We start from the raw sequence: 27,799 nt of genomic DNA on the forward strand, positions 1-27,799 counted from the left end.
AGATGCTTGATAGTAAGTATTTTATCTATGTAATTAATAATCAACCCTAAGCAATAGGCAACTACCTCATGAAGAAAACTAAAAATGAATACCAAAAGAAACACAACTAAGAGTGCATTTGGGAGTGATTCTAGAAAGTGTTTCTAGCATTTTTAACACTTGAATGATAAAAATTTTCAAGTATTAGAAATATTAAAAGGGCTTCCTAATATCACTACCAAACGGGCTCTAAGATTTATAATAATCAATTCTTAAAAGCTAAACATGAAAGCTGATTGTAAAATAAGATGTATATGGTAACAACAATATTAGTTGAGAATACATATCAAAGCTTATAAAGAGAAGGAATAAGCTAGTACCGTGTTCTCAGTCACAACTCGAAACCTTGAATTCATGGACAATCCAACACCTCCACCCATTACAATCCCATTAATAAGTGAAACCTTCAAAGGTTATAGGGTAAATGAAAATTAGAATAGAAGGATTTATTTCTTATGTTTTGTTATTACCATAATAAGACAAAATCTCACCAGGGTCTTTTCAGAAGTAGCAAACAAGTAGTCTAAGGTGATTTGTTTCCTGTAAAAACTTTCACCAAAGCTCCAATGTCCTATGTATTTAAGAAACATATTAGGAAACAACAAATATGAATTCACACCTTAATTGAAGATGTGATTCAACCCAAAAGACAATTTTCCTGGTTTAGATGTTTGACTTTTATACATTTGAGAAAATACTATTTTTCTTATTTAAATGTTTAACTTTTGTGTATTTGAGAAATGAACATTTGATTAAGGATTGGAGTAGTAGATAAAAATGTACAGCACCTGTACATTTATTACAAAGATGGTGATAATGATGAAGAATAAAAGAAATAAATGATAAATTTCACCTCCATATATAGATAAGACCATAGCAACAACATCTCCACCTGAACAAAAAACTTTTCCTTGTCCCTACAATATTTAAAATAAAAAAGAATTAAATTAGAAAATAACATAGTAAATGCCATTATTATTAAGCATTTAACTCTAGAAATCAACAATAGATAACAACCATATATCTATCCCAACATTATGTAATAAGATTTTACCATAGATTAATTGCATAAAATTAATAATCTTAAACTACTATTTTAGCCAAGTTTATATTAAACAATGATTTATTCAAAAGAATACTATACAAGTCTTAGAAAGTTAAAAATATGGTGCTTAAAAAGAGTTCCATACTATGCAATTTGCAATTTATGTAATTCTTTTCATAAAAGGTGAACTTAGAGGACATATGCTAAAAATGAAGTTTGTGTAAAACAAGTTGAGATCATCACTTTTAAATTCTCAATATTGATCTCACAATCTAAAGTTTCAATTTTGTACATAGATTTAGTTAATTGAAGTTTAGAATAAATTCCCTAATGATATGGTTTTTTTTTACCTTTAGAATCAACAGCTTGACTGTAGGATCATTCTCATAAACTTCCAATTTCCTCAAAATTTGAGTGATCTGCACAAAAAATAGTATTTTATAGAACCATCAATCAATTGTATAATTTTAATCCAATATCTCATTTTTTATTCATAAATACAAAATTAAAATAAATGTGGCATTTATAAAAAGAAAGAGATGAGGAGAATGATATATGTGTAGAGATATTTAAGTTTAATATGACAATTATTATATTAAGTCAAATGTATGATGGCATAGAAAGTAATAACTACTTAAATCTAACAAGATACCTACAACTCAATTCCATCAACCTCATAGAAGGGCGAGGACATTTGGATTGACACTTTCTAATGATTATGAATTAAGATATTATTTTCCACATTCTCATTCAGAAGCGTTATTTCTTCAACTTGTCTTAAGAGATACCTTTCTTAAGCCTTTTGTTAATGAAACCCTATCTTCTTTTTTTTTTTTTTTTTTTTTTTGTCCACAATTCTCACATGGTATCAGAGCAATGATCAACATAGGGCCTTTGATAGAAGATTTCATGAAAGAACTATGCATTCCATCCATGTTTTTCATGGATCCAACTTTGTGATGGGTTGGCTAGGGTTGTAGGGGGCAGCGCACCCTTGCCTAAGGTTTGGGGTAGAGCCCCGCAAATAGCTTCAATAACTCTAAATCTATTTTGAAAAGGATTTTTGGAAACTTTGAAGTAGATATTTTTTTTGGGGAAGAGGTTTTCACAAGCAGAGGTTTCACAAGCAAATTTGAAGATGTTTCTTTTACAGCCATTTCGGAGGTTCGATTATTTGATATTTTTGCTTGCTTTGTTTTGTTTGAATTATATTGTGGTCAAATTATTAGTTGATAATGGTTGGTGAAAGAAATGACTCTCGTCATTCCATTAGTGTAAGATTAAATGGAAATAATTACTCGTATTAGAGTTATGTGATGAGAAAATTTTTGAAAAGAAAAGGAATGTAGGGTTATATTAGTGGTGTCTTCAGCAAACCTATAAATGATAGGGATGAAAAATATCTTGATATATTAGATAGTTAGAAAGCAAACAACTCAACTATTCTAACTTGGATTAATAATTCTATTGAGCATTCTATTGGCATACAATTAGCAAAATATAAGATTGTAAAACAAGTTTCAGATCATTTGACACAGTTTTACACATAGTCAAACATTGAAAAACAATATTAGTTGGAGTTTGATATTTAAGCAGTACAAGAAAAGTATATGAGTATCCAAGAGTTTTATTCTATGATCTCTAATCTTTGGGATCAGTTGGCCCTCACGGAGCCTACATCTCTTTAGAGCACTATTGATTATCTAGCTCATTGAGAGAGACAATGTCTTGTTCAGTTCTTAATGGCTCTTCGTGATGATTTTGAGGGGCTTTAGAGAAATATTTTGCATTGTCATATCCTCATCCCTTTATTGACATAGTAGTAAGTGAGCTTCTAGCTTAAGAGACACATCTCAAGACTTAGGTAAGAAAAGGCCCTTTAATCGAAGTGTTTCCTTCTCTGTTGCACCATTTGAGTCGATTCATTCTTATATGTGAGGACCCTCCCCTATTGCCACAAAATGGGGGGTCTTAATATTATGAATCTTTTTATTAATGATCACACTCGATATTGTTAGGTTTATGTAATGAAGCATTGGTATGATTTTATACATGTTTATACTACTTTTTGCTCATTTGTTAAAACTCAACACTTTGATGTTATCAAGTGTTATAGTGATTTAGGTGAGGAATATACATTTACAACATTTTCTGAATTACTTATCTCTGATGGTACTATGCACCAATCCTCTTGTACTAACACTCCTTAATAACATGGGGTCGTTGAAAGAAAACATAGACATATTATTGAGACCACTCACTCCCTTATCTTGTTTGCTAGTGTCCCAAGTACATTTTAGGACAAAGTTGTTCTCACTATTGTGCATTTGATCAATAAAATACCATCTTCTCATATATCAGGTTTATCTTGCTATAAAAAGTTGTATGGTCACCCTCAACTCTTTTTTACGAGTGTTTGGTTGCATTTGTTTTGTTCTTCGTCCTAGTGTAGAGTGTAACAAGCTATCTTTATGCTCCACCATTTGTGTTTTTCTTGGTTATGGTGAGGGTCAAAGGGTTATCGTTATTATGATCCTATTGCTCAAAAGTTATATATTTCTCGTCATGTCTTCTTCCTTGAGCGTATTCTTTTCTTCTCTATTCCTACCAAGTGTCATACCTTGCCAAAGTTTAATATTATCTGCATTAACCCTTTCTTTAATGATCCTTTTGACCCTATACCCCCTACTATCTCACCCATATCACATAATGTTCCCCCTCCTGTCACTCACTTACCTCCTCCAGGCAACTACGAATAATGGAACTCGTGATATTTTTTATGCTCCACTCTCCACAGATGATGCCTCTATGTCTCCTCCTTTGATCATCTTAGCACTTTCTGTGATTGCAAATCCTTTTATATCTCTCTATCTAAAGCGTATTTGTAAATCCACTCAATTATTAGATTTTGCTTATTCTTGTTATTCTCCTTCATTTACTTCATTTTTAGCATCTTTTCATAATCTTTGTGAGCCTACCACCTAAACAGAGGTTGTTTTTAATCCTAATTCACAATAGGCTATGGCTGAGGAAATTTCTACTTTACATCAAACAAATACTTAGGATTTGGTGCCTACAGGTTCTTGTTGGGTTCATAAAATCAAAACAAATTCAAATGGTTCAATTGAGCGGTACAAAGCTAGGTTGGTTGCAAAGGGCTTCACTTAAAAATATGGTATGGACAATGAGGAAACTTTTGCACTAGTTGCCAAGATGACCACTATCTATGCTCTCATTGCGGTCGCCTTTGTCCACTACTAGCAGATCTCACAAATGGATGTTAAAAACACTTTCTTAAATAGAGATCTTAAAGAGGAAGTTTATATGATACCTCCTCCTAGTGTTTCTCACAACCCTGGAGAAGTTTGAAAACTCAAAAAAGCTTTGTATATGGTCTTAAACAAGCCCCTTGATCTTGGTTTGAGAGGTTTTCTACAATGGTTACTTCCCTTGGTTTTTATTCTAGTGCTCATGATTCGTCTTTTTTTGTTAAGTCTAACTATGCTAGTCGTATTCTTCTTTCACTTTATGTTGATGACATGATTATTACTAGTGATAATGTTGATGGTATTGTAATGCAAAAGACTAAATTGGCTCAATAGTTTGACATGAAAGACTTAGGTTATTTACGTTACTTAGGTATTGAGGTTGCTCGTTCTCCTAAGGGTTACCTTCTTTCTCAATCTAAATACATAGCAGATATCCTTCAACAAGCTCAGCTTATAGATAATCAGACTATTGATACTCCTCTGAAGCTTAATGCTCGATATGCCCCTACAAATGGTACTCCTTTTCCTGATCCCAACTTTGTATCAAACCCTAGTTGGTAGCTTATTTTACCTCACTATTATTTGTCCAAATATTGTTTATATTGTGCACCTTATCAATTAGTTCGTTGCATTTTCCACTACAATTCATTAAGCTGTTGTTTTTCACATTTTGTACTATCTTTAGGGTAATTTTTGTTAGAGTCTTTTCTTTCCTTTGACTTCCTCTTTGGAGCTTTGTGCATACTATGATGCTGATTGGGTTGGTAATCCAATTGATCATAAGTTTATTACTGGTTTTTGCATCTTCTTAGGTGAATCTCTTATTTTGTGGAAGAGTAAAAAATAGAAAGTTGTCTCTCGATCTTCCACTGAGGTTGAGTACCATGCTATAGCAACTACCATAAAGGAGATTGCTTGGTTGCATTGGTTATTAGTAAGTATGTGTGTACCTATTATTACTCCTATTACTCTTTACTACGACAACAAGAGTATCATTTAGATTGCCCGCAATTCAGTTTTTCATGAGCAGATCGAACACATTGATATTGATTGTCATATTACTCGATAAGAACTCTAGCGTGGGACAATTACTTTGCTCTTTGTTTATTCTTTCATGCAGATTGTTGATTTCTTCACAAAGCCTCTAACTATTCAATAATTTCATTTTCTTGTTGGCAAACTCTTGATGTTTCTTGTTGCCACATCGTGAGTTTGAGGGGAGATGTTAGATAGTATTTTAGCTTAGTTATTTTATATTATGAATAAGGGTATGATAGTCTTTTAGCTCTTCTTGTTGGGCTATATAAATTTTTTTATGTAATCTCTTTCTTAAGCCTTTTGTTAATGAAACCCTTACTTTTCTTCTTCTTCTTCTTCTTCTTCTTTTTTGTCTTTAGAATTCTCATAGTTCAAAGTATTAAAACTCCTTTTCTCTAAAAAAAAACCTCAATAGAATGTTATGGCTTTGGCACATGTGATTAGGGCATTGGAACATGATTAAAGGCAAAAGTAAGAGCAAGTCAAGGATCTACTATAACCTAGGTTCTTTGTCTAGCATACAAATGAACTTAGAATTCTTATCAAATTAAGGATGGTAGGTTAAGTTAATGAAATGAATTAATAATGATGAAAAAAATATAAAAAATAAGTTGGATAAGTTAAAATGTATTTTTCATACAACTAGTCCCTCAAGTTCATTTACATAGCTATTACTTGTTTCTACTACCCTCATCCCTAATCTTTAAGTTTATGCATCTACCTATTCCAACCATAATGTGCCTCATTGATCCTCCCACTTTCTTTCAAGGCTTCAATCAAATTCTCTTTCTCTTATTCTCCTTTGACCTTTACTATTAATTTCTTGTTTGGTATGAGATCTTGGTTGAGTCTAGCTAATTAATCCCCTTCATAACATTTTGGTATCCCATTTCATCGATCATGGGTCATCTAGCTACTGCTTATCAACTTCAACACCTACAAATATTTTCTTAAAAGAGCCCAATAATTGTTTTTCTCAACATCTTTCTTCAAATTTTTCTCATTTTTAATTATAATTTGAAATATTGAGTTTGAAATATCCATTAAATTTATCTGTATGTTTCATTTAACAAATAGAAATGAATTTTCATCTTACTTTTTTCTCCTTCTTTCTAAGGGGTCAAAGAAAGCTTGAGATTCACTTTTCATGTCATAAAAATTATACAAATATGAAACCTATCTAGGCAACTGAGATTGACATATCCGTATTACTTTAATTTAAATCATTTATATATCAAAATTATCCAACTAATTTATTGTTCCCACTTCACTATTTAATCAAAAATCATAATGCAGAAAAAAAGAAAATTAGAAAATAAAAGTATGAGAAAATACCTTAAACCATGAATGCCTATATCAAGGAAACCACTAAAAGAGGCCATAGGAACCACTTTTAAAAGCTTAATAGAAATACAAATATTTGTCAACCTTGAGTAATAATGCTATAATTGAAGATGGAACTTGGGTTTGGAACTTTGATCTTCCATCGCTTGACTCCTTGACCATGTCATGAACCTATTTTACTTTGTAATGAAATGTATCTAGAACTTATTGAAGCAAGCATCTTAGCCTTTAAGACACCCACTCATCACAAAACCAACTTGATCCAAATTAATATACCTCTCTTAAGAGTTTAAGCTTTCAATTTCAATATCAGTAAGAGATAAGAACTCTTTAATTCTTAAAAGTAAAATCTTAGAAAACCAAATTCTCTCCAAAAATTTGAATGTTTTATCTAAGAGAAAAAAGTTATGTTTGTCTAGGCAGTTTTTTGTTTTAATTTTCAAAGAAAACAAAATTATGCCTAAGAACATGTTCAAACAATGTTTTATCATTTTCGGTTTTTAGAAAACTAAGCTCACAAAATTGAAAGGGAAAACACCTATTTAGTGTTTTAATTTTCTTTACGAAAAGTAAACCGTTTTCTAAAGGATTAAAAACAAAGAAGAAATCAAATCACATAAATGATCTCATAGAACCTACAATATAAAAAGAATATGAATATTATAGATATAAAACAAATGTTTCAATATGTTTTCATTTTTTTAATGACTTTTTTGTCCATAAAAGACATGTTTTTCTCTCACATGTTTCTTTTACTTACTTTCATGAATTGTTTTAATAAGTAGAATACAATGTTTGTTGGGTTGAGATACACATGTTTGTCTTATGCTTATGTTTTGAAGCATATGAAAGCATAATCTTTCCATGTTGAGTATGTTTTTTGTGTTCAAATAAGAACTTAAATTGTAATTTTTGTAAGTGTTTGATATGCAGGAAGTCTAGATAAGTTTCTATGTTCATTTCAATACATCGTGGTTTATGTTTGAATCAAACTAATTTTGTATATATATATATGTGTGTGTGTGTGTGTGTGTGTGTGAGAGAGAGAGAGAGAGAGAGAGAGAGAGGGAGAGAAAAAAGTGTTTCCCAAGATAAAAAAAAAAAAGCTACTTTGGTTAAATAAAAAATTAATATTAATAAACCAAGTATGAAAACCATCATTGGTGAGAGAGGGGGAAATCCCCTAAGGATAGAAAGGACCACTTCAACCATTAAAAAATATTTTTTAAAATCTAAGTGTAAAAGTCATTATCACTATAAAACAAAAACAAACATCTAAAGGAAAATGTTAAAAGAACCTAAGGATTAGGTTCATGTGCTTGTTAAATAAAAATCAGCACATTGTAAAGGTAGTAACTTGAATTTAAATAGCTTGTCTCATAGGGTGGCTAAGCCCTCAATGTGAGAGTTATAGGTTTGCCAAACTCATATTTGACAAGAATTTCACACCTATTTCCCACCATTCTTATAGTCACCCCAAGTGCATGTATAAAAAAGTGGACAAAAAAAACATACTTAGCTTTGTTTTGTTTTTTGTTTTTTACTTTTTTTTTAATCATGAATTTTTTTTTTTGTACAACTCTTAAAAAAGTTCTATTAAGTCATCCTTCCATCTTCAACACCAATGTCATGGGAGGTAACATCTTTTCATCATAATATGTTTCCATTAGAAAAGCTTACTATCTCCACATATAAAGATATGCCAATATGAAGTACAGTACAATGAGGAAAATATCAAACATATATCGAGCAATAGTAAATAGCATACTGGACAAGAACCCTAACACAATATATATAAATATGAAAAGATTGAATGAAAACATTAACTTTGAATGATTCTTTTGTTAAACCCTTAACTTTTGTAATAAGATAGAAATCGATTGAGGTAAAAAGAAGTAAAGAGTTTCAATAATCCTGCAATTGTTTAAAAGAGTACAACAACATAAAATTAAGCAACATATTATTCTATTTACGAGTATGCATATTGTGGATGCTTCACTAGAATGTTGAACAGTTTTTTTATTTTTTTTTTCTTTTACAAAAATATAAGACACCAATGATGTTTGATTTGATGTTTTTAGAAAATACAGTGTTTTCAAGGGGTAATAAATTAGTGTTCTCTAGAGGTCTTGTAAAAACTATTTTTAAAATTATTATGACATGGAGAAAATGAAGGCTTTTCAATGGTTGATGATGTTATAAATGAAGATATTAAAGTCCAAAACCCAATGTTATTATCTCCAATTAAGAGAGAGAGTTTGAGAAGAGACAAAAAGTTTTAAACAATTTAAATTATCTTATGCCTTAATTATCTATTATTTGAAAACATTGATCAAAATGTTTGAGTTAGATTAAGAGTATAGTAGTTGTTGAATATTTTATAAATATTATACGATATGATATAGGATATGCTAGAATGAAAAAAAAAATCAAAATACTTGTGCACACTTGCACATTTAATTTTTTACTTCACCCTCGATATTTCTATCCTAGTTCAATTTCAGGAGTCTTTTGTATGAAATTTTTATGAGGTGAATAAGTTGAAACCAAATAACATTGGGACTAAGGGTTTAATATCTTGGATAGAGGCCTAGTATCTAGATTCAACTCAAAATCTAAATTGATAATGATCCAGAAGAATATTTTTTGTACTCATTTTATCACACCTGGTGCACATAGAAAAGTGAGGTAGGTTAAAAGCCTTAAGTGTCTAAGTTGTTGTATGATGGATTTAAGTTATATTATCCTTAAGGTTGTTGGGTTTGATTTGTTTATACTAACAAAAAAAAAACATGGATAATAAACTTTTCCAAGAATGTCTATTGAGTAATAAAGCTCTTATTCTAAGGCAAGAGTTGAAATTCACATTAAAAGGTAAATATCTTAAGGTTGAAGCATATGAGGATAAGTGTATATTTGATTGAAAATCAATGTATGAGTTTGAGAGGAATCCTCAATGATCCTAGTGCATTGAAGTCTTTTTGCTTAGGAACCACTTACTTTGCTAACCACAACATGAGCTAAGAGACATAGTATAATGCATTGCACTTTCCATCCTAATAATAATTTTGTGAGGTAAACTCCACTTCTGTCCAAATCATTAGAACTTGGAATTTAGTGGAACCTTTGAACTAAAAAGCAAAGTTGATAATGCAACCTAGTTTGAACAATCTCGCCTTAAGAAGTTGAAATGCAAATAATTTTGTTAAAACAGATATATAAAGTAGAGGCTTTTAGTGGTGACTCTGTCAAAATGCATAGGGCATTCTTAGCTTGGTGTATTTTTATCTTCATTAGCATTACTAGGGGATAGAAATGGATTGGTTAAGGGTGTGATTGATGCATATATTGCATGGTAATGAACAAAAAAAAAAAAAAAACCACATCTTATGTTTGATTTTAGCATTAAATGAACTTCTCGAGTAATTGATTGTAGAATTCCCCACAAATGTTGCATTTTCTCATATTTCCCTTTGGTGCTTAATGTTTATAACTATTTTGATAAATAAACATGGTCATGAAAACCTTTTGACTTAATTCAAGAGGCATTGACATAGTAAGAGCATAGCCAGAGTAGCAAGGTTGCATAAAGCTTGATGGTACTCAACCCTATTTCAACAAATCATTAGTTAGAAGTTGGCTAAGAGGGTTAGATATGTCCAAACAAACCTAAATAATTTTATTTTTTTGAAACTTTTATACTCATTGAAGATCAAATTCATCCTCCCAACCTTTGAACATCATTACTTAAACATAAAAATCAAGAAAGATTAATGAAAAATAGAAAAACTGTTAAGAAAAGTAGATAGCTCTCAACAAAAAATGACGCAAGGATGGCACCACCACAATCCCTAGTGTCATTTCAACTTCCTTTGGCACCATTTTGCATTGTGCAAGTTCAAGCCTTAACAAATAATAATAATAATAATAATAGTAGAAGTAGTAGTAGTAGTAGTAGTAGTAGTAGTAGTACTAGTACTAGTAGTAGTAATAATAAAAGAAATAATAATAATAATTGTTAGAATCATGAGTCTACATTGTATGTTAGCACTTTTTTTTCTAGTCATTTTCTGGCTTAGGAAAATTTTTAGATAGTGACTTACTCCATTGAAGATTCAAGGTTGTTGTTCACTCAACTAGAAAGTCAGAGGTAATTTTAAAAAGGTTTGGCTTATGGCAATTTAGGTATTTAAATGGCTAAGGAATATCAATATTCTTTTTTAACTAAAATGCTAATGTATTGGTTTAGAAAAACAGGAGACACTCGAGATATGGAAGTAATGCTCAAACGGTGGAAGCATTACTCAAGCAATGGAACTACTTAAATACTAGAACCGCTTAAGCACTTATCCAATGCTCAAGTGTTTGAGGTTCTCAAGCAGTAGGTAAGTGCACTTGAACACTTGTCCCAAATATGTCAAAATATGGCAAAATATTTTTTGGAAATTCATGAATACTGTATTTGAAAATTTTGAGATACCAATCTCCAAGGGCTTGGAGGCCTATATAAACTCTTCTTTAATCCATTTAGGGTTAGACACTTATAGAGGGATTCAACTTAACTTACCTTATCATTCCCAATCTCTCAGAAGGATTCAAAGCATAGAATTTAAGGTTGTTGGAAGACCTATATCCTTTTAGCGAGGTTGAGGAGAATTCTCTGGAGAAATAGGAGATTGTCGCATCACGAATAGATCAAGTTGTAAGTTTTAGAGAGTAAGTCTTTAAGGTAAAACAACTAGATAATTCTATCTGACTAGATCTCATATAGTGGATTTAGATTTTAGGTCTTAGACCCTAGGGTTTTTTTATCTCCACAATTAGTGCGGGGGCTCTCCACATAAAAAAATCTTATGTCTCTTACATATTGATTTGATTTTGGATATTTTGTTTATTCCTAATACCTCTTAAATTAATTTGGGTTAATAAATTTCAATCTTTCTTTTATAATTTTTAAAATACATTCATTCATCCCCCTCTAAGTGTTACCCTACTAGACAACATTATTTCAATTAACATCAGAGAATGATAAAAATCAAATTTTTATAGATCCTACAAGTCCAATATGGAACAACCAAGGTTTGGAGCTCCCCTAAACAGTCCACTATGCTTTGATGAGAGTAACTATCCCATTGGAAGGCTCAAATGAAATTTTTTCTAAAAATACAAGGAGAAAAGGTCTAGAATTCAATGGAATATGGAGCCCCATTAAAGCTTGGTCTGAATGGTAAATCTACTAGTGAATTTAAATCCAAACAAGAATGGGACAAATTAAATAATGAAGGAAGTAAGGCCAATGCTCAGGCTCTCATTAGCATATTTAACGGGGTATGTCCTAACAAATTTCGCAAGATAGCAAATTGTACATATGCTAAGAAAGCCTAAGACATTCTCTAGGTTACTCATGAAGGTACTTCTATTGTGAAGTTATCTAAATTACAAATGCTTACTTCCAAACTTGAAAGCCTTAAAATGCAAAAAATAAAAAAAAATCATAATTTCTTTTTCTTTTATTCAAAATTGAGTGACATTGCAAACTTCTCTTTTAACCTAGGAAAACAAATCCCTAATTCTAAAGTGGTAAGAAAAATATTAAGATCCTTTCCTAAGAAATTTAGGGCTAAGGTCATTATTATAGAGGAAAGTAAGGACATTGATTCTATGAGAGTTGGTGAACTTGTTGGTTATATTCAGAACTTCCTAATTCTCAAAGTCCTAAAGAGTCCACCTTTAAGGCCTCTAAGAATGAAGAAAAAGAAATTGAAAATCCTAATGATTTAACTAAAGATAAACTTGCTCATATGGCCAAACAAATTAAGCAGGCCATGAGACTAAGAAGAAGATCAAATAAAAATCAAGACTTTGGAAAGGGAAAACAAATGAATAAATATTTTAAAGAAAATGAGAAGGGATTCTCCAATGGTAAAGAGATAGATTGTTTTAATTATGGAGGTTGAGGACATTTTGCTACTAATTGTCCTAACCCCAAGGACATTAAGAAATCCATGTAAGCTACTTGGAGTGACACAAATTCTAAAGAAAGTGACTCCACAACTTCTAAAGATGTAAAGTATGAGTAGAATGATTATTTAGCTTTTATTGTATTTGTTAAGTGCATGATAGTGATAGTGAGTGTGAATATACTATTGAAAAGAATGATGCTTATCTTGATAATCTTGTTGGTGAACATCAAAATTTGATTGAAAAATATTTGAGAAATCATGGTATTCTTGATGCTCACAAAGCTAAAATTGAATTGCTTGATAAAAAGAAGGCTAATCATCTTAAGAAAATATGATTTCTTAAGTTTGAACATTATTCCCTTCTTGAGAAAAAGAAAGTTATAACCCAAGAAATTGGAAAAATTATTCTCCCAAGACATGTGTGAAGTGATGAACAAAAAGGTAGAAATCATTTTCATAAGGCATAGAATAGTGGATAATTGTTATGCAACCATCATCTTTCTTGATTAAACTAGAAATGGTGAATCTAATCTCTATGCTTTTCAAAGACACATTTGTTGAGTATTTTTAGAATCACTAAATTAAAGCCATGATATGGCCTTGCTAGGAAGGCCTCTTAGAAAGACTGAAACCAAAAACAGTTTCCATTGAGAAGGTAAAGAATTCTCTCTTTTAATGAAGTCATATGGACAACTGTCCCTTTTTGTACCTTTTATACTCATTCAAAATGATGTTTTCCTGTCTCCTATACCTTTGGAAGTTAGACTCCAACATTGAGGCATCTTACATGGTATAAATGTAGCACCTAGATCATGTTTGATGGAAATTCTAATACTTCTCTAGTTTGTAGTAGGGCTAAATTTGATGTCATTGAGTTGTGGCATAGGAGGCTAGGTCACATAAACTATAGAGATTTAGTTCACATAGCTAACAAAAACCTAGTTAGAGGCATCCCCTAATTGAGTGGTCAACCCAAATCTATTTATGATGAATGCATGAAAGGTAAACAAGTGAAAAGTACACTAAAAAATATTCAAGGGATTAACATTACTAGGCCTTTAGACTTTCTCCATGTGAACCTCATGGGTCCAATGTGCATTGAAAGTAAAGATAGGAAAAGATACGCCCTTGTGGTAGTTGATGATTTTTTCAAGTATTCCTTTGTTTGTTTTCTTAGGGAAAAATCTAAAACCATTGAGCACTTGAAGTCCTTATGCAATAGAATTCAAGTGGAAACAGGTCATCCAATCATTATGATTAGAGTGATAAAGAGGAGAGAATTTGACAATATAGATGTTAATCTCTTTTGTAACTCAAAGGAAATTAAACAAGAATAACTAGTTCCTTGAACTTCTCAACAAAATTGAGTGGTTGAAAGAAAGAATTGAATCCTTCAAGAAAAGGCCAGAGTCATGCTCCACATGTATGATACCCCTATTTTCATTTTTTGGCTAAAGCCATTACTACTACTTGTTACATTGCCAATAGGGTTTTTCTTAAGTCTCACTAGAGAAAACTTCCAATGAATTATGGACTAGGAGAAAACCTAACCTTAAGTATTTTAGGACATGTAGCAGTGCGTTTTATATTCTCAGAACCTAGGAATGTTTGATTTAAAATCTGATTTAGGTATCTTCCTAGGTTATTCTAATAAGAGTAAAGCATATAAGAATTATAATCAGAATTCTAAAGTTATCCAAGAATCCTAAAATGTGATGGTTAATGATATAGGGTATGATTTTTTTGGATTAAACCCCTAAAATCAAGACATGATGTAACAAAGTAAGACTTAACTATCCCCCTGCTATCCCTCTGGTGTATTGACATTGATTTGAGCATTCAACACATATATCTTACATTGTACATGACTTGTGTGCATTAGGAGTCTCATAGAAGATACAAGTTGTGGGTTCCTTGTAAGTAGATAAGTTGTCCACAATCGGTTCATGGATTTGGGCAATCCAGTAGAGAATGTAGTGCATCACCTCCTAATTGGAGGGATAGTTTGTCTTGACCATCGAGATAAGTTTCCTATGGTGAGTGCACTAGTGTATGTGATGCACATTGGACAGAACCTATAGTGAATCATGACGCAAGGCTATCAATTGTCATGATTCACTAAGCTACTATACTACATGAACTCTCAACCTTTAGAAGATATTGAACCTATGCCAAAATCAATAGGAGGCTTTGACCTATGTGTGAGACCCTTAAGTGGTCATATATCCCTATAGATTGGGTCACTATTGATGGAGGCTAGTGGCAACAAGTATTCTTAATAGAGGCACCATGATATCTCATTGGATTAAGATAGTGTGTTCCTTTGGGTGATCTAAAAGACATGTGATTATGAAATTTGTGGCCATGGTGATTCCTTTAATGGAATTTGACATATGCTCCTTAGAGTTAGAGTATGTCATTTGATCACATAATAAGTGGGATCTATAACTGAAGTATTTGAGAGGTAATATTAATAGGTGATAGCACTACCTTGTTAGATTACGGACTCTAGTTCATGGGGAGTCTGTATGCAGTAGATAGCATGTCACAAACTTAAGCACTTGGTGTCTCGTTGTAATATACATAGGGTACTAAAGTACAGGTGACTCTCCATAGGGGGATGTTGAGTCAATTTCAGAATTTGATTATAAGGGAACTAACACTCTTATGGGTCCTAGTGGTTCCCACTCTGAGTTCATATTCCTTCATGGCACGATTTATGAGATTTAAATGGGTTTTTAGTTCACTTTTGTGCATAAAAGTGTTTTGATAATTACGTAATGTTGCACAAGGATAAGTGAGTGGTATCTTTAGATTGAGCTAATTGATTAATTAGGGCTTATATGGTTAATTAATCAATTAGCAACCTTTTTTGGGCTAGATTAAATGACTTATGCCCATGTTGTCCTTAAGTCATTTATGCCCAACAGGAATCCTATAAATACCCTTTTAGGGGTTAAGGCTTCCATGCCTTGCCATTTTCTCCCTACAGTCTAGAGATAGAACCCTAGCCTCCACTCTCGAGATCTCTACCATCTCAATGCCTAGACATAAGGAAGAGTCATTGGGCAAAATATCATGGTGTTTACGAGATCCGTTATGACTTTGAAGTTATCTACATCGATTGGAATCGATTCGAGAACATCTAGATCAAATGTATATTGCTTTATTATCTAGGTCTATGATTTTTATGGTATCTATATTGTTTTTTAATACCTAGTTATCCACTCCAATAGATTTAGAGGGCCTAAGACAGATTTGCATGCACCCTATGAGATCTAGGGTATGGGAACGAAGTTATTCAAGGTTCCTAACAACTATTATCAGAGCTAGGTTAGGTTCTAGCATGTTAGATTTGTTCTAGGGTGTGCTAACTCTGTGTTGTAGGGTTGTTTTATTCATCCCATGACCCTAAGGGATGAATGAATGCAATGTTTTTATTTATTCAATTGAATAAATCAATATATTTGGATTGATTATTTATAATTATGATGCCATCTATGCCTTCTATTTCTCTAGATTGAGTTGTACACCCCATAAGGGTTATAAGATTTTTATTTGGTTGTAAAAATCTTTTCTTTTCAACAGATGGGTTGTAAGCTCCATTATAGGAGCATGGGAATTTTTATTATTGTAAAAAAAAATCGTTTTTTGATATCCATTTATGGTGACCCAAGAGAAGAAAAAGAATCTTGAAGGTTCTTTTTAAGATTCTACGCTGGTTAAAAAAGAAAGAAGGATTATTGGAAAATGTTGTTTTGAGATCCATGGTTGCATAGTGATGTCAAATTGAAATCAAAATTGGGACTACCTTCCATTAGTTTCTTGGGCAACTCATATATGGATTTGAATCTTAGGAAGTCACGAATCCAATGGTTTAATAGGATCGCAATTCGGAGTTAAAACAAGGGAGATATGGTCAATTGAAGTAAGGTTGTGCAAAGTGCATGGCTGCACAGTGACATCAAATTTGAGCCAAAATCGAGACCACTTACACTGAGTTTTCTGGGGTAAACCACCTATGGTTTTGAAGCTTAGGAAGTCAAGAATCAAATGCTTCAAACAGATCGCAATTTGGAGTTGAAATGAGACAATCGAAACAATGTTGTGCAAAGAGCATGCTGTTACGGGATTGCATATGGATCCAATTCCTTTTGATTGTTTGGGCTGAATTTTGGGCTTCTCCTTTTGGGCTCACTTTGGTGGAAATTGGGCTTTTTGGGTTTTCTATTTTCATTAACCCTATTTTTGGTTGCAATACTATTTGTAGTAATTGGATTTTATCCAAATTTTAATTATCAAATATGCAATAGGATCCCTAATGCCATGGGAAAAACACTATTTATTAAGTTGGAAAAGTGGAAGGAATAAGGAAAATAAAACTCATGAGGATTTTTGAATATGAGAAACAAAAGTTCCTTTCTTGGATAAGGTGCTCTCAAGATTATTCAAAATCTCATAAATTGATAATTTCCTTATTACACAAGAGTTTCCAATTTGAAAATTAAATATTTTAGAAATTTTCATTAGAGATAATTTATCATTAAAAGATTATTACCAAAAGGTTTAGTAATTTGATGGGAATAAATTTCTTTGAAACATTTCCTAGATAAAATATTTATTAATTGGAATTATGTATAAAAGGAGAATTTTATGAAAATAGATTTTAAAATTTTGAGAGTGGATATTTGATCAAAATTCATTTTGAAAATTATTCTCATGAAAACTTTAAATTTTTCATGTTCATATTCTCCTATTACACTAGTTTTCCAACTAGGAAATAAATATTTTTAAAAATTTTCAAAATAGATAATTTATTCATCAATGAAATTACTAATGGTTTTAAAATGCTCTTATTTATCTCAAAAAATTAAGTGGAAGAGGGTCATAAGCAAGTCCACGACCTTCATTGTCGAGCCCATCTTGATTTGGGTTCATCACCACCCCCATGGTGGGGTTCTTTACTTGGTGACATTGATAGTTCAAGGACAATGGTTATACACTTGACATTGGATATGAAGTAGTAGAATCGCCCTATGCAGTCCCACTTGCATAGTCCATGGGCCAAATAAAAAGTATGTTGATTTTGCCTTTGGATAACTTTATGGTTAAGGCAGAGAGATCAATCTAAGAGGGTCTCCAACTAGTAATAAGGTCATGACCTACCCCACATAGGCTTTATTCCTATGATACTAGGATACCTTGGAAAAGGACATGTAGTTTAAGAGCGCTACATTTTTTCTAAATTAATTACCAATTGCCATGAATGTTCAATTATGTCATATGCTTGGTTATATTCTTTCTTACAGGTATCATGTTAATTTTATTATCACTCACTTTCTCACAATAGGCCAAGCACAACTAATCAATTGGATTAATTTTATTCTACATATAGTAACTAATTGCATAGAAGCTAGTTTAGGAAGAGCTACCTATTCCTTATGAACTAACCTAGCAGAAGAAAAGAGTGGCTTATCAAAGTGTATTAGACGGATCAAAAGACTAAGTGTCTAATACTTGGATTTTTGGGTAATGTGTCGCAACAGCAACACATGTCTATTATTAAAGACTTTGAACACCAATATTCATATGATGTTAAAGACCTTGCCATTTCCTTCAAGACGGCTAAGAGGATTCTCAAATATTATAGGGTGTTCATATGGAAGTTAGAGGTTCTTCAGGTTATTCTACCAAAAAGAACAACAACAACACCAAATAAGGAAATTTCAAGATAAGGAATAAGAGGGTAAGCTTAAGGGAAAGTAATTCCTTTGTGACCTTTTAGGACACTAGAAAAGGAATGTCCAGTTTACCTAAAATAAAAGGATACATCATTTTCTCATTGTTGAATATTTAATGGTGGATTTCACCATTATTGGTGGATAAATTCCAAGCCCACTATTTGTAAGTCCTTATAGGGTATTCAACAAGTGAGAATGTTAAATGATGGGATTAAACTTCCCTTAGCTTCAAATCCAAGGTTAGTTGTGCAGGTTAGTGGGAGGTAATATCTTCTTCTCTTATATGTATTCCTTTATCACTTTGCCAAGTGATGAGAATTGTCAAATCTCAAGATTGAACCTAGCACTAATTAAACATTTGGTATCTAGACCTAAGTCATATTAATCTAAATAGGATCCAAAGATTAGTAAAGTGTGGACTCTATGATTCTAGAAGATCTTTGAGTCTACGAATCCTATATAGATGGTAAAATGACTAAGAGGACTAGAGCCAAGGAATATTCAGAGTTAGTGCATACTAACATGTATGGAACTTTTAGTGTCCATGCATGGGGAGGGTATGGGTATTTCATCACTTCTAGTGATGATTACTCTAGGTTTGGATATGTACATAGGAAATTTGATGCCTTGGATACATTCATTGAATTTATGGCTAGATCGGATAACCTATTAGGTATACATACCAAGTCACTTCAATTAAATCAAGGTGATATGTCTACTAAGTTTGATTCTTTTCATTGGAGTACAGGATTATTTCTTAGTTATGTTTACCAAGGCCTATATTGCAAAATGGAGAAGTGGAAAGAAGATATCAAACTTAGATGGACATAGTGAGATCGTGGATAGGTTTCTCATATTTTTCCCAGATTATTTTGGGGATATGTCTTATAAATTGTGTAATACCCTTTTTTAAGAGGTACATCAGTTTATAAGATATCTAAGAGTATTTTTGGGTTATCATCTTTATAGTCAGGATCATTAGAAGATATTTGTTAACACAAATGTCAAAATTTTTATGAAGACTATATGATAAGAAAGAAGGCAAAGAGTGATATAGATTAGAGGATATATTAGAAGATAGTCCCCCATTTCATTGGATTCTATGGATCCAAAGGGTTAAAGGCATACCATTCTTATGATTTCTAGTACACCAATGCCTTATCGTAGTGGAAGGTTTATATCCCAAAGATTATGATAAAGCAATGAGCGGTATTTGTGCTCACTTAAGGCAATAAACTGTGAAGAGGTAGTTAGAATCTTTGTATTCTAACATAGCTTAGGTTTCTATAGAAGCACCTAAAGGGATAAAACCCATAGGTGTAAGTTGGTCTACAAGAGGAACATAGGAGTAGATGGAAAGCTTAAGTTTTATATGTCTAAGAGTATAGTTTGAAACTTTGTTTCAACTATGAAAAACCTTTTCAACAATGGTCATACTCAAATCCATCAAATTACTCTTATCTATTATAGTATGTCTCACTTATAAGATATAACAACCAAACATTTTCATAGCAAAGGGCCTTTTGTGTACAAGAAGGCACAGGAAAGTGTAGTGATGCTCTAAGATCTTGTAGGTAGAAGACAATGTACTCATTGGATTTGATGTAGGAATATTATCATTAGTCAAGATCTGGTAGTTTACTCATTTCTAGAAGAAAATATAGAGGAAGACACAATATATTCTTGGGGTTAAGGTCTTTTAGGACTGCAAGAAAAGAAAAATAGCACCATGTCACCTACATTGATAAGCATTTGGTCAAGTACATGATGCAAAACTCTAAGAGGGGTTTGTTACCCTTTGGGTTTGGGGTTGTCTTTCTTACGATCAATGTCCTTAGACATTCATGGGGAGAGATTGCATTAAGGCTGTATTCTATGACTATGCAATGGATAATCTTAAGTATGTGATGCTATGTGCTAGATCAGATATTGGCTTTTTTATAGGAATAATGAGTGGATATTAGTCTATTTCCTTATTAGAGCTTTGGGCGGATGTCAAGCATTTACTCAAGTATCTTTGGAGAATGAGAGATTATATACTTGTGAGTCTTTGCGATGAGTTCGTACTCTTTTCATATTGGGAATTGGACATTCAGTCTAATGAGAACTCTCGTAGATCTACCCCTAGGTATGTATACACTCTAAGTAGATTTTGTTGCTTCTATAGCAACAAAAGAAGCTTTTTGGCTTATGGGTAGTTCCCTTGGCTATATCATCTAAGATACTATTATGTGATAATAGTGGGACGGTGACATAGTCTAAAGAACTAAAGTACCACTAGAAGAGGAAACACATAGAAAGTAAGTGATACCTTATTTTGAGATAGTACATAGAGATGATGTGATTGTGGAGTAGATTCTTTCTACAACACTAGTCTGCTTTTAGGGTTAGTTAGAGTTTGTTGGGATTGAGCCCTTAAAAGCAAGACATAATGTAACAAGGTTAGACTTAACTATCCCTTTGCTATCCATTTGGTGTATTGACATTGATTTGGGCACTCAACCCATGTATCTTATATTGTATATGACTTGTGTGCATTAGGAGTTTCATAGAAGATACATGTCATGGGTTTCTTGTAAGTAGATAAGTTGCCCACAGTCAATTCATGGATTTGGGCAATCTAGTAGAAACTGTAGTGCATCACCTCCTAATTGGAGGGATGGATTACCTTGGCTATCGGGATGGGTTTCCCATGGTGAGTGCACTAGTGTATGTGATGCACATTGGACAGGACCTACGGTGAATCATCACGCAAGGCTATCAATTGTCATGATTCACCAAGCTACTATTCTACATGGACTCTCAACCTTGATAGAAAATTGAGTCTATGCCAAAATCAACATGAAGCTTTAACCTATGGGTAAGACCCTAAAGTGGTCATATATCCCTATGGATTAGGTCATTGTTGATAGAGGCTGGTGGCAACAAATATTCTCAATAGAGGCACCATGATATCTCATAAGATTGAGACAATGTGTCCCATTGGGTGATCCAAAGGACATGTGATCATGAAATTTGTGGTCACCGTAATTCCTCTAGTGGAATTTGACATAAGCTCCTTGGAGTTAGAGTATGTCATTTAATCACATAATAAGTAAGATCTGTAACTAAAAGATTTGAGAGGTAATCTTAATAGGTGATAGCACTACCTTGTTAGATTATGTATACTAGTTCATGGGGAGTCTGCATGCATGGATAGTAGGTAGCAAGCCTGAGTACTTGGTCTCTCGTTGTAATATACATAAGGTACCGGAGTGTAGTTGACTCTCTATAGTGAGATGTTAAGTCAATTTCAAATTTTGATATTAAGGGAGCTAGTACTCCTATAAGTCCTAGTGGTCCTCGCTCTAAGTTCATATTCCTTAATGGCACGGTTTATGAGGGTTGAAAGAGTTTTTAGTTCACTTTTGTGCATTAAAGTGTTTTAGTAATTACGCAAGGTTGCACAAAGATAAGTGGGTGGTATTTTATGGGTTAATTAATCAACTATCAACATTTTTTGAGCTAGATTAAGTGACCCAAGCCCATGGTGAGCTTAAGTTACTTAAGCCTAGTAGGAAGCCTATAAATACCCCTTTAAGGGTTAGGGTTTTCATGTCTTGCCATTTTCTCCCTAAAATCCAGAAATGGAACCCTAGCCTCGACCCTTGAGATCTCCACCATCTTAGTACCTAGACACTAGGAAGAGTCATCAAGAGGAAAATCATGATGTTTACAAGATCCATTACGACTTTGGAGTTATCTACATCGATTAGAATTGATCTAGGAACATCTGGATCAAAGGTATATGACTTTAGTCTCTAAATCTATGATTTATGTGGTATCTATATTGTTTTTGAATACTTGTTTATCCGTTATGATAGATTTAGAGGGCCTATGATATATTTGCATGCACCCTACGCGCTCTAGGGCATGGGATTAGAGTTATCCAAGGTTCCTAACAATGATTAGTAAGTGGTTAAATATGAAAATTTAACCTAGGAATCAACTAAAGATAACCTTAAAAAAATGGATAACTTAGAAAACAACATTGAAAGTATCCTTGAAAAAGTTATTAACCCCAACAAGGATAAAGAGGCACTTGAAATTGCTCGATCGGGTGAAGTAGGAAATAAACCTAAATCCAGAGTACCTAAAAATCACTTATCTCAAATGTAACATAGATAATCCCATGGTTACGAGGAGACAATCAAGACAAAATGAGATAGGCTTTGTTTGCTATACCTTCTAATTAGGGTAAAAGAATGTAGAGAAAGCCTTGGGAGATGAATCTTAGATTACAACACTACAAGAAGAATTAAATCAGTTTGTTAGGAATGATGTATGGTACTTAGTCCCTAAGCCTAAAGACAAAAATGTGATGGGTACAAAGTAGATATTTAAGAATAAACAAAATGAAAATAGGGTAATTATGAGAAACAAAGCTAGGCTAGTAGCCCAAGGATACTCCCATTGAAGAGATTGATTTTGAGAAAACCATCGCACCTATTGCTAGGTTAGAACCTATTAGAATCCTCCTAGCCATTGCATGCTCATTGAGGATGAAACATTTTCAAATGGACATCAAGAGTGCTTTTCTAAATGGGATTCTTAGTGAAAAAGTTTATATTGAGCAACCTAAGGCCTTTGAGGATCATCAACTTCTCAATCATTTTTATAGGTTAAAGAAAGCCCTTTATGGATTAAAACAAGCCTCTAGAGCTTAGTATGAGAGGCTTACAACTTATCTTTTAGAAAATAGTTTTGAAAGAGGAAGAGTTGATAGAACTCTATTCATTAACAAGTTTAAAGCTAAATTGTTGGATACTCAAATTTATGTACATGATATCGTTTTTGGAGCCACCTCAAGTGATCTTGCCCTTAACGCTGCCAAGAAGATTAAATATGAATTTGAGATGAGTATGGTACATGAACTCTACTTCTTCCTAGGACTATAGATTAGGCAAATTAAAGATAGTATCATTCTATATTAGTCTAAATAGACTAAGGAGTTAGTGAAGAAATTTGGTCTTGAATCCATCAAACACTCTAGGACACCTATGAGCACGACCATGAAGCTTTTCAAGGACACATCTAGAAAGGATGTTGAGCAAACGCTTTATTGAAGTATGATAGGGAGTCTATTATATCTCACTACGAGTCGTCCAAACATCTCATTTTAATGTTGGAGCTTGTGCTAGGTACCAGGCAAACCCCAAAGAGTCACACTTAACTTTTGTTAAAAGAATCATATGTTACATTAGTGGTACTCTAAACTTTGGGTTATGATATCCTTATGATTCCTCTCTTGATTTGCTGAATATTCTAATGCTATCTGAACCAAAAATGTAAAGGATAGGAAAAATGCTTCTAGCACTTGCTTCTTTGTCAAGGATTGTTTAGTTACATGGCTTAATAAGAAACAAAATTTGATATCTTCGTCTACTGTTGAAGTAGAATATATCACGGTATGGAGTTGTTGTACTCAACTCCTTTAGATGAAACAAATTCCCAATGATTATGGAGTTGAGAAATGTACGATGAACATTTTTTGTGACAACGCTAGTGTTATTAATATTTCCAAAAATCCTATTCTTCATTCCCATAATAAGCACATTGAAATATTTCATAACTTTATTAAGGATTTAGTTGAAAATAAGGTCATCTCTCTAGAGTTTGTCCCAACTGAACAACAATTGGCAAACATATTCAACAAACCCTTGGATTCTCTTAGGTTTGAATTCTTTAGGAAATCTTTGGGCAGATGCCTAATTGATCTATGTCATAGAGTTGGGGCTTAAAGGTTATGTTCTTTATCGCTTCTTTCCTTTATTCCTTTGGTCTTTACCATATCTTCTTTAGGCATTTGATTATTTGTGTTTACTTGTTTTATTAGCATGATTTGTAATATCTCAAGTGTTTGTTAATTAATCACTTTTAAGATACAAGATAATTGATAAATAAACATCTTTGTATAGTAGGAAATCAAAAAAAGTTACACTTTGTAATTGATTAAAAGGGAACTTCTTAAGTTTAGCTAAGAAAGTAGATTTTAGCTTCTTTGGTAGAATCAAATGTCATGCTTAAATCTTTTGTTCGACCAAAATCAATATTATTGTTTCCGAAGTGAGTTAAGGTGATACTGATTTATTGGCTAAGATCAATTCATATATATATATATATATATATATATATATATATATATATATATATATATATATATATATATATTCATGGTTGCATTTGTATCCACTTTGGGGGTGTTTCCAAATGTTGCAAGTGAGCAGCATATGTAAGGAAAAAAATATATAAGATCATGGTGTACAATGTCTCCACTTAGAAAAAAAATGATATCTAATTAAGGGGGAATTAAGTTGTGTTGTATGCAGATCAACAATGTCGTATTAAACAGAAATATGATGATCTTAGAACAAATTGACTAGATGTGTTTTTAATTTGATTGGGCATGACTTGATTCCTTATGAGAATTCAATCTAAAAATATAGAACTAGACAGTAAGCTATTGTCCCTTGAACATCAATGTTTATGCTTCTATGTTGATCTTCTTATACTATAATTTTTATACATTGAGTTTCTAAACTAAGATTGGGACTAATTATACTCTTTAGATTTGGAATATCATTTTTGTTCTAGTTAACCTATATTATCTGAGCATTCTACTTGTTTTATTACTTTTTTATTCTAATTTTCCAAGTTTTGTAATTTAAATTTTGCCTAAGTTAATTAGTTAACTTGCTTCCAAAGTTCCTTCTTGTGTTTTACATTTGTTCCTTAGTTGTTCAGTTAGTGTTCCATTTCTTTCCTAGTGCTGTCTATACTACTTCGATCACTTGAGCACTAGCACTGGTTCCACCACTCAAATGGTTGTGCTTAAGTGACCATAAATTGTATCCGGTGGTGCTTCACGCGGTCTCATTGCCCAAGCATTCTTTAAGTTGTTTCCAACGTCACTTCCAACATTCGCACCACTCGAGCGCTAATCCTACATCCAATGTCCTGAGCGGCTATTTAAAGTCTTTCAGCTTGCATTTTGAATTCATTTTCTCCTCTTAGCTATTTCAAGCATTCTAGGTTGTTGCTTTGTACTTTCTAGCTTTGTTTCATGTCATTTCTATTGTTTTGTTTGCACAGTATTGTTGAAGACTTCGTTTTAAGTATTTCTAGCTATTTAGTTTTCATTAGATTTTTTTTCTTAAGTTTTTGTAGCTTTCACTTCTTTTTTATGGCTAGACGTCGTCATCACAAGGAGGTTACTCTTACCACATCTCCAAAGTCTATTCATGGCTTTCTTTTCCAAGGTTTATTCAACCTAGATGACCTTTTTTTAGAGTGTTTTCACTTCGAGAAGGCTTATGATCATTACTGCTCTAGTCTTATGGGTCGTAGAGTAAAGGTAGAGCACCTCATTGATCTTAGGGCTTTCCATGACACTCCTCTCCCCACTCTTGTTCATGCTTAAGGGTAGGAAACCTTGTTTACTCTTTGCGAGACTTCGTATCCCACTATGTTCAAATGTTCTATGCAAACATCCACTCAATCTTTGGATATATGTACTTCATTTTCCTATATTTGTATCCAGAACCTGTTTTTATATTATATATACCTCTCTTATGTTTTTTCCTGTTTATATTACTTTGTCTATTTTGTGACAAAAAGAAGGAAATACATGCTACATAGAGGGAACATGATATATAGGGGGAGTATTTACTTTTTGAGATGGAGTGTTTATAATTTTGAGATATTGGAGGGAATTAACTTTAAGATATTGGGATAAACCAAATTACTTCTTGGTTACATATTTCAAAAGTTCAAGAAAGAACACGAATTTTTCATGTGATAAATCTTTAATATTCTTTCGAACTTCTTTGAATCATAAAATACATAGGAAGCTTTATTTCATGATCCTCATTGCATATATTCTAGTTGGTGAAAGCACTTGGTGCTTTTCTCTTGACCAACTACTACTTGTAAAGTTTTTCCTATGTTTGGTTGATTTGCATGTAATCAAGTGTGTTTCTCTTTGGATTTTGCACATTGATCTCCTTATTATCATGTTTTGCTTCCTTAACGATATTTTATGTCACACAATGCTTTACACTTGGTATAGTTGTTTTTTGTGCATGCAAGTTACAAGTTCGAGAGAACAAGTCTACATTCTAATGCGATTTTTGTCTTTTCTTGTGTTGTTTTTAGATGAGTGTATTTGAGTGTTATGTAAACTCCATTATGAGAGTTTAGAGGGATTTATGTAACAATGTTTTATAAAAAAAAATTCAAAATGGGAGATTGTTAGGACAATGAGTCTACATTGAATATTCAAGGTTGTTGTTTGCTTAACCGAAAAGTTATAGATAAGTCTAAAAAGGTTTAGCTTATAGCAAGTTAGGTGTTTAAAGAATTAAGGAAGATTGGTATTCTTTTTTAACTACAATGCTAATGTATTGGTTTGGAAAAATAGGGGATGCTTGAGCAATGAAAGCAGTGGTCAAGTGTTTATCCAACACTCAAGCGGCTAAGGTGCTTAAGTGGTGGGTAAGCGCGCTCTAGCGCTCATCCCGAATCTGTTAGAATATGGCAAATATTTTTTTGGAAATTCACGAATATTGTATTTGGACAATTCGAGATACCGATCTCCTGAGGCCTAAAGGCCTATATAAAACCTTCTTTAACCCATTTAGAGTTGGACACTTACAAAGGGATTCAACCTAACTTGCTCTATCATTCCTAATCTATCAAAAATGATTAAAGTATCGAATCTAAGGTTGTTGGAAGACATGCATCCATTCAGTGAGGCTGAGGAAAATTCACTTAAGCAATTAAAGATTATTGCGCCACAAACATGGATCAAGTTGTATGTTCTAGAGAATAAGTCTTTAGGGCAAAGTAGTCAAGTAATTTGGTGTGACTTGATTTCATATAGTGGGTTTAGATTTAAGGTCTTTGACCCAGTGGTTTTTTTTATCTCCATAATTAGTTTGAGAGTTTTCCACATAAAAAATTCTTGTGTTCCTTGCATATTGATTTGATTTTAGATATTTGTTTATCCCAAATATCTCATAAATTAATTTGTAGTATAATTTTTAAAATACACACATTCACTCCTCATCCTTCCCCTCCTTCTTCCTCCCTCTTTGGGTGTTACCCTACTTGGTATCACTTTCCTAACCCGTCTTAGCTTAATTTCATCTTAATCCTTCAAGATAGCATGTTGCCCACATTTTTAGACATGTCCTAAGCCACCAAAGGATCCCCCACCTTATTTTGATACCTCCACATGACATACTACTTAGGAAAACAATCTTTTTTAGCTAATGAAGAGGACTTGGAGGTCCCTTGGAAATGAGCTCTTCTATAATCCAT

General features: G+C 32.7%; 1 protein-coding gene across 1 annotated transcript in view; it reads right to left on the reverse strand.

The window, feature by feature from the left end:
• The window catches only part of LOC100245360 (3-hydroxyisobutyryl-CoA hydrolase 1), a 63,340-nt gene that overhangs the window by 29,819 nt on the left and 5,722 nt on the right, over positions 1-27,799 (reverse strand). Inside the window, exons 3-6 of the mRNA XM_059741547.1 lie at positions 1,435-1,503; positions 893-956; positions 531-610; positions 360-443 (exon numbers count right to left, since the gene is read on the reverse strand). Of these exons, the coding sequence (XP_059597530.1) occupies positions 360-443; positions 531-610; positions 893-956; positions 1,435-1,503 (297 nt within the window). The remainder of the gene's footprint in view (positions 1-359; positions 444-530; positions 611-892; positions 957-1,434; positions 1,504-27,799) is intronic.

The sequence above is a fragment of the Vitis vinifera genome, chromosome 13 (genome assembly GCF_030704535.1).
Source record: "Vitis vinifera cultivar Pinot Noir 40024 chromosome 13, ASM3070453v1".
Classification (NCBI taxonomy): domain Eukaryota; kingdom Viridiplantae; phylum Streptophyta; class Magnoliopsida; order Vitales; family Vitaceae; genus Vitis; species Vitis vinifera.